This window comes from Anser anser (genome assembly GCF_964211835.1).
Source record: "Anser anser genome assembly, chromosome: 29".
Classification (NCBI taxonomy): domain Eukaryota; kingdom Metazoa; phylum Chordata; class Aves; order Anseriformes; family Anatidae; genus Anser; species Anser anser.
Window position 1 is genome coordinate 1,380,550 of NC_139750.1, and position 8,574 is coordinate 1,389,123.

At 51.6% G+C, this 8,574-nt stretch overlaps 1 protein-coding gene across 1 annotated transcript; it reads right to left on the bottom strand.

The window, feature by feature from the left end:
* Positions 1-638: 638 nt before the first annotated feature.
* Positions 639-1,939, bottom strand: LOC310887883 (olfactory receptor 14A16-like). Its single transcript, XM_083814059.1, has one exon. It carries the CDS (start codon positions 1,919-1,921, stop codon positions 1,004-1,006), a length of 918 nt encoding a protein of 305 aa, XP_083670185.1. The 5' UTR covers positions 1,922-1,939; the 3' UTR covers positions 639-1,003.
* Positions 1,940-8,574: the final 6,635 nt, after the last annotated feature.

Below are 8,574 nucleotides of genomic sequence, written 5' to 3' on the forward strand. Positions count from 1 at the left end.
CGTGCACTGTGGGTGGGCTCCATGCCCTGCTGACTCTCTGACACACACTGTCCCTGCCAATCCCCTGGCCTCTCCTGACAGCTCCTGCTTCCTTCCAGAAAGAAGCCCGCCTGCCATCAGCCCAGTTGCATGCTGTGGACACAGGCTGGTGAAGTCACGATATCCATGGGTGCAGGGTAACAGCAGACAATTCCAGAATCAACCCTCCTGAATCAACCCTGACTAAATCCTGATCCTGGGACTCTAATCTCATCCCCATGAGCCCACAGAGAAACAAGCAAAGCAAGGAGCCTCCTTTGAGTCCATCCCTTTGAAATATCCATGAGAGCAGCTCTGGGAGAAGAGCTGAGCCTTCAGGCACTGCCCTCAGCACATCCCCTTTTATACTGGAGATGCTGGTACATAGCCAGCTGTGCTAGAGAAGTGCCCCTGGCCTGTCCCTGCCTGTGGACACAGGACTGCCACACAGCAGCACGGTGAGCAAGCGACAAGAGCAATCAGCCCTCACAGCAACACAAGGACTCTGAAGGAGAACGAGAAGTGAAATGGAGAGCAGCTTGGGAAAGACCGAGCCCTGGGGCTCCCTGGCAGTGCTGCTGTGCCAGGATTCTTTTTCCCTCCACCTCTGTATACAGCCAAGAGCCCCTGCAGCTCTACCACAGGTCTCTGAGGAAGAATCTCAGGCAAGCAAGTCACTGCAGGCGTCTTTCTTATATTTAAATACAAAGAGAGCCTGCTTCTTCATTTACACCAAGCCTCTGAGTCAAACAAAACAGAAAAACTTTTAAATAGAAGGGGATGAAGAAAAAACATACTTTGGAGAAAACACTACTGGAAGAAAATAAAGAAGAAATACACACACACCCCAAAAATAAAATAAAATAAAATAAAATAAAATAAAATAAAATAAAATAAAATAAAATAATAACAAAATCTGGACTTATAATGAGTTACATTATGATTAATATGCAGAAGATAATACGCAATTTATTTGTTCTGAAAATCATCCAGTCATCAATTTCCACACTGAACCTTTTAGCTCCTGATTCCTCATGCTGTAGATGAGGGGGTTCACTGATGGAGGTACCACTGAGTACAGAACTGCCAACAAAATATTCAGGGAGGAGGAGGACATGGAGGGAGGCTTCAGGTAGGCAAATATGTCAGTGATGATGAACAGCAAGACCACGGCCAGGTGAGGAAGGCATGTGGAAAAGGCTTTGTGCCGTCCACGCTGTGAGGGGATCCTCAGCACGGCCCTGAAGATCTGCACGTAGGACACCACAAGGAAAACAAAACAGCCAGATGCTAAAACAGCACTAACCACAAGAAGCCCAGCTTCTCTGAGGTAGGCATCTGAGCAGGAGAGCTTGAGGATCTGTGGAATTTCACAGAAGAACTGGTCCAGGGCATTGCCTTGGCAGAGGGGGAGGGAAAAGGTATTGGCAGTGTGCAGCACAGCATAGAGAAAAGTACTGCCCCAGACAGCTGCTGCCATGTTGACACAAGTTCTACTGTCCATTATTGTCCCGTAGTGCAGGGGTTTGCAGATGGCAACATAGCGGTCATAAGCCATGACGGTGAGAATATAAAACTCTGCTGCTACAAACATAACAAAGAAGAAGACCTGGGTAGTGCAACCTGCATAGGAGATGGTCCTGGTGTCCCAGAGGGAATTGGCCATGGCTTTGGGGACAATGGTTGAGATGGAGCCCATGTCGAGGAGGGCGAGGTTGAGGAGGAAGAAGTACATGGGGGTGTGGAGGCGGTGGTCGCAGGCAACAGCTATGAGGATGAGGCCGTTGCCCAGGAGGGCAGCCAGGTAGATGCCCAGGAAGAGCCCGAAGTGCAGGAGCTGCAGCTTGCGCGTGTTTGCGAATGGCAGGAGGAGGAACTCATTGGGGAAGCTGCTGTTGGACATTTGCTGCCTCAGGGCATAGTTGGCTGTCCATGGTGGGAAAGACAGGGAAAAGTTAGAGAGACATCTCTGAGCTAAACCAATATGTATTCTGTTTTATCAAAACCTCCTCAGCAAGACAGACTCCTACTTCCCTTTGAGGAAGATGTTCTTTTGCTTCGAGTTTCCCGTTTTACTTCCTAAGGGTAAATAGGAACCAGAGAGATCTTCTCTGGGCTCATCCAGAATCAGTACTGCCCTAGACCAGCTGCTAAATACCACTGGGGATAGATCTCAGGTGCCCACTGGCCAGAGGCATCTGCCTATTTTGGGTGCTGAGCAGGACATCCAACAAACCTTCAGGAAAAAATGAAGGTGTTGTTGGTGTTGTATGCAGGCTAAAGAGTGTAGAGTAAAAATGTGAGGTTCCTCACAGACCTACAGATCCCTTTGAGTGTAATGGTCTAACAGCCTCAGTGACTGACACAACCTGACAACTCCATTAGCATTCCCCTGACTGCTATTCAGGGCAGGAAAGTGAAAGCAGAGACCCCAGATGGTGCCTTCCCTGCAGGTAATGCAGGAGTTGGCCTTCTCTGTCAAGAATCACACCCAGACTTATCTTGTGGGTGCTGTGGAGCTGTGAGCTGCCTACACCAGGCAGCAGCCTCTGGGCACCAGCAGGACCCTGCCCTGCCCTGCCCTGATGGGGAGGATCCTTCCACCACAGCTTCTCCCCACAGTGACCTGGGCAGCTCCCTGGGCAGGCTGAGTGCTGAGCCTGGCAGGCGGCAGAGGCCCTGCCCCGGCACACAGCCCCTGGGGCACAGCAGGGACCCTGCTCTGCACCACAGCCCTGGCCACTCCTGCCTGCACCCCAGCTGCACAGCCTGCAGCTGGCCCCATGAGGAGGAACCTTCATGTCCTGTCCTTCTGACAGCTTTAGCAGGTAATCCCTGCTCTGGAGGTTTTCATTTCTCTACAGCAGAGAAAGCAGAGTCCTCCTGAAAGATCCCAGAGGCTGTGGGATTTGCCTGCAAATCCGAATATGGCAACAGGAACAACAGCTGCCCTGCCCTGCAGCCAGACACTTACCCTGTTCAGGGCTGGGAAGATTTCTCCAACACTGAGCTCTCAGCAGTCCCCCTCCACACTGCCTTTAATATCTCCCTCCCTTCTCTCAGCTGCCCTTGTCCCCTGCAGGCAGTGCCCCCTGCTGCGCTGTGCAGAGGAGCTGCTCGTGGGCAGAGCTGTCTCTCTGCAGTGCTGCCTGCTTGCCAGGAGCTCCCATTGGGCCCGGGAACCCGGCCCAGCTCAGCAGCACAGGGAGCTCTTGACAAGTCCCTGGGCCTCCAGGGGAATGGACTTTGAAACAGACTGAAGCAATCACTGATTGTCCTTTTGTCAGCTACGGAGAGACACCTACTTCCAGTGTTATCTTTTCTCCTAGTTCAAAGAAAGAGTTCGTTATGAGAATCATCTTTTCCTGTGCTGTTAGAGAGGACCCCCACAAATTGCCAGGCAGGTGCATCCCATCTCTTCCAGGCACTTGTTATCCAGGGGGAAGAAAGATTTCACAGCAACTGAAATCCTTCTGTCTACACCAACTGCATTACTTGTTGTTGGCCTGCAGGCTCATACAGTCATGGATTCTCCTCATCTTTCTCCTGTTTTTCTGTTAAGACGACGGGGTGTGGGGTGGTGGGGATTGGGGCGTTGTCAGGGAGGTAGAGAAGGGGGAAGCAGACCTCACCAGTTACACTGATTAATGATCACAGAATCACAGAATCATCTAGGTTGGAAGAGACCTCCAAGATCACCTAGTCCAACCTATGACCTAACACTGACAAGTCCTCCACTAAACCATATCTCTAAGCTCTATATCTGAACATCTTTTAAAGACCTCCAGGGATGGTGACTCAACCACTTCCCTGGGCAGCCCATTCCAATACCTAACAACCCTTTCAGTAAAGCAGTTCTTCCTAATATCCAACCTAAACCTCCCCTGGCACAGCTTTTGCCCATTCCCCCTCATCCTGTCACCAGGCACATGGGAGAATAGACCAACCCCCACCTCGCTACGGCCTCCTTTAAGGTATCTGTAGAGTGTGACAAGGTCGCCCCTGAGCCTCCTCTTCTCCAGACTGAACAATCCCAACTCCCTCAGCTGCTCTCCTAAGACTTCTTCTCCAGACCCGTCACCAGCTTTGTTTCCCTTCTCTGGACTTGCCTGAGCACTTCAATGTCCTTCTTGCAGCGAGGGGCCCAAAACTGAACACAGTACTCAAGGGGTGGCCTCACCAGAGCCAAGTACAGGGGGACAATCACTTCCCTAGTCCTGCTGACCACACTGTTTCTGATACAAGCCAGGATGCTGTTGGCCTTCTTGGCCACCTGAGCACACTGCTGGCTCATATTCAGCCGACTACCAATACTCCCAGATTCTTCTCTGCCAGGCAGCTTTCCAACCACTCATCTCCCAGCCTGTAGCGCTGCTTGGGGTTGTTGTGCCTCAAGTGCAGGACCCAGAACTTGGCCTTGTTGAACTTCATACAGTTGGCCTCAGCCCATCGGTCCAGCCTATCCAGATCCTCCCGCAGAGCCTTCCTACCCTCGAGCAGATCAACACATGCACCTAACTTGGTGTCGTCTTCAAACTTACTGAGGGTGCACTCGATCCCCTCATCCAGTTCATCGATAAAGATATTAAAGAGAACTGGCCCTAATACTGAGCCCTGGGGGACTCCACTAGTGACCGGCCTGCAACTGGATTTGACTCCATTCACCACGGCTCTTTGGGCCCGGCTACCGAGCCAGTTTCTAACCCAATGAAGTATACACCAGTCCAAGCCAAGAACAGGCAGTTTCTTGAGGAGAATGCTGTGGGAAAGGGTGTCAAAAGCCTTACTGAAGTCAAGGTAGACCACATCCACAGCCTTTCCCTCATCCACTAAGTGCGTCACTTTGTCATAGAAGGAGATCAGGTTCGTCAAGCAGGACCTGCCTTTCATAAACCCATGCTGACTGGGCCTGATCGCCTGGTTGCCCTGCAAGTGCCACGTGATGTCACCCAAGATAACCTGTTCCATGAGCTTCCTTGGCACTGAGGTCAAACTAACAGGTCTATATTTTCCCAGGTCTACCCTCCAGTCCTTCTTGTAGATGGGCATGACATTTGCTAGCCGCCAGTCAACTGGGACTTCCCCTGATAGCCAGGAATGCTGATAAAAGATTGAAAGCGGCTTGGCCAGCTCTTCCGCCACTTCTCTCAGCACCCTCGGGTGGATTCCATCCAGCCCCATCAACTTGTGTACATCTAAGTGCTGTAGCAGGTCACCAACCATTTCCTCATGGATTGTGAGGGCCACATTCTGCTCCCCATCCCCTTCCACCAGCGCAGGGTACTGGGTATTCAGAGAACAACTGGTTTTGCTGCTAAAGACTGAGGCAAAAAAGGCATTAAGCACCTCAGCCTTTTCCTCATCTCTTGCCGCTAAGTTTCCCCCTGCATCCAGTAAAGGATGGAGATTCTCCTTAGTCCTCCTTTTTGTGTTTATGTATTTATAAAAACATTTTCTGTTGCCTTTAACAGCAGTAGCCAGACTGAGCTCCAGATGAGCTTTGGCCTTTCTAATTTTGTCCCTACACATCCTTACAACATCCTTATAATCCTTCTGAGTGGCCTGCCCCCTTTTCCAAAGATCATAAACCCTCTTTTTTTCCCTAAGCTCTAGCCACAGCTCTCTGATCAGCCAGGCCGGTCTTCTTCCACACCCTCTCGTCTCTGGGCATGTGGGGACAGTCTGCTCCTGAACCTTTAAGATTTCCTTCTTGAGGAGTGCCCAGCCTTGCTGGACTCCTCTGCCCTTCAGAACTGCCTCCCAAGGCACTCTGCCAACCGGCGTCCTGAACAGCTTGAAGTCTGCTCTCCGGAAGTCCAAGACAGCAGTTTTATTGGTCCCCCTCCTGACTTCGCCAAGAATAGAGAATTCTACCATTTCGTGGTCACTCTGCCCAAGACAGCTCCCACCCACCACATCTCCCACCAGTCCTTCTCTGTTTGTGAACAGCAGGTCTAGCTGGACACCTCCCCTGGTAGGCTCACTAACCAGCTGCATCAGGAAACTATCTTCCACGCTCTCCAGAAACCTCCTAGACTGTTTCCTCTGAGCTGTATTGCATGTCCAGGATACGTCTGGGAAGTCCCCCATGAGGGCAAGAGCCGACGATTTTGCAACTTTTGCCGGCTGCCTGTAGAACTACTCATCCGTCTCCTCATCCTGGTTCGGTGGTCTGTAACAGACCCCCACCTGGATGCTTGCTTTGTTGGCCTTCCCACTGATCCTATCCCATAGGGACTCAACCTTACCATTCCCAGACTCAGTCTCAAGTTCCACAACGTCAAAACACTCTCTAATATAGAGAACCATACCATCACCCCTTTTGTGCTGGCTGTCCTTTCTGAAGAGCCTATAGCCTGTCATTGCCGCACACTAGTCATGGGATTGGTCCCACCCTGTTTCAGTGATAGCAACCAACTCAGACCTAGCCTGGTGCACAATGGCTTCCAGCTCCTCCTGTTTGTTGCCCATGCTGTGCGCATTAGTGTAGATGCACTTCAGCTGGGCCATTGCTTTCTCCCCCAGCCCAGACATTGTTCTCTCTGACACACCTCTAATGATTCTTATTCCCTCCCTGTCTCCCTGCCTACCTAGTTTAAAGCCCTCTCAATGAGCCCTGCCAGCTCCTGCACTAGTGTCTGTTTTCCCCTTCGAGACAGGTGGGACCCATCTGCAGTTAGTGGGCCACGTGCCGAGTAAAGTGTCCTGTGGTCAAAAAACCCAAAATTTCTGTGTTGGCACCAGCCTCTGAGCCACCTGTTCAGGTGGGCTTTCCGGGTCCTCTCTGTACCCCTCCCTGCCACTGTAGGGATGGAGGAAAGTATGACCTGTACTCCCGCTCCATCTATTAATCATTGCAGTCCCCTAAAGTCCCGTTTGATAGCCCTCAAGCTTCTCTCTTCAGTATCACCTCTTCCAGCCTGGACTATCAAAAGAGGATAGTAGTCAAAGGGGCGAACCAGGTTAGGAAGCTTTCTGGCAATGTCCCTGACCCTGGCCCCAGGGAGGCAACAGACTTCTCTACGGGTAGGGTCAGGCTGACAAATAGGGCCCTCTGTTCCACTGAGAAGGGGTCAGCCTCTTCTCTCAGATAACTAATGATAGGACTCAAGGAACTGGCCACTAGTTGCACCTGGGAAGATTTAGATTAGATATCAGGAAAACCTTTTTCTCTCAAAGAGTGGTCAGGCACTGGAACGGCCTTCCCAGGGAGGTGGTGGAGTCCCCGTCCCTGGCGGTGTCCAAGAAGCACCTGTATGAGTTGCTACGAGGTATGATTTAATAGCTTAGGGGGCAGTATTAGTGATAGGAGGATGGTTGGAATAGATGACCTTGTAGGTTCTTTCCAACCCTGTGTTCTTATGATTCTATGATTAATGGTAAGAAGTAATGTGTTTGGGGTTTGACTTCAAGTTAGGAAATGAGGTTGGGAATTAGAGCAACAGATGCTTTTCAGGGTGAGAGAGAGCATTTAGGGTAGCACTAGATTTCCAGGTTGCTAGATAGAAATATTTCCAGGACATAACATAAATATTTTCCCAGTGAGTGTTGAAGAAGCATCAGCCTTACCCGAAAACCCTCTTACCTCTTCCAAATCTTTCCTTTCTCTTAGCAAAGCCCCTCTTCTCTGTCCCAAATCTCCCACCATTATTCACCCAGCTTTCCCCTGGCCTCCCATAATGTGTCACCCTGTTGGGGGCAGCTTTCTGATGGCCTTTATGACCTCAGAGGCTCTGCCTCCCTGCTGTTGGCCAGCCAGGGGCTGGGACAGAAGTGACCTCATAGCCAGCATCCACAGGGCTACAAGGAGCTGTTGTGCTCAGAAGGCATCTTCCCAGCCCACCCAGGAGCAGTGGGTGCAGGGAATGCCCTGCACAATCCCTCAGGTAGTCTGCCTGCCAACCAGCTCATGCTTCAGAAGGCCTTCCACATATGTAGACTCACATTTCCCCATGTAGCCTTTAGTAACTCAAGGGCATACTGAAGGCAATGGCCACCTCTGTGTGGAAAATTGAATCAAGAACTGAATACATATTTTAGGAAAATGTTGAGAACTCTTCAGAGAAGGAGTTGCTGTGAAAGTCATGATGACTAGCATTGGTCGTATCCATATCCAGTGAACAAGGGCCCAGCCCAGACTGCTCTGTGATTCCGCCAAGCCTCTCCCAGGAGGCCAGCCCAGCCCAGCCCCTCCCCAGCTCTCCACACCTCCCTGTCCTCTCCCCAACCCAGCCCAGCCCAGCAGAGCAGCCCAGGCTGGGATGGCCCCAAAGCAGCAAATGGAGAAGCGGAGGTCAGTGTCAGTGCCTCTGCTGCTGCTATCTGCAGGGGACTCCCCACCCCCAGGCAGCCTGCAGTCCCCCAGGCCAGTCCCACTCCCCAGCACAGCACAGCACCACACTGCTGGCCCTGGGGCTCCTCAGGCAGCACCACTGCACACACACAGTGCCCTGCTCTGCTCCCGGGACACCCCATGTCCCACACAGACTTGCCCCAGGCCAGCACATCTGCTCAGGCCAGCCATTCCTACAGCCCCTGCCCATGCTGCCCACAGCC

What these genes read in the sequence shown, in the direction of transcription:
- LOC310887883 (XM_083814059.1), bottom strand. Translation starts at nt 1,921, where the DNA reads ATGTCCAACAGCAGCTTCCCCAATGAGTTCCTCCTCCTGCCATTCGCA.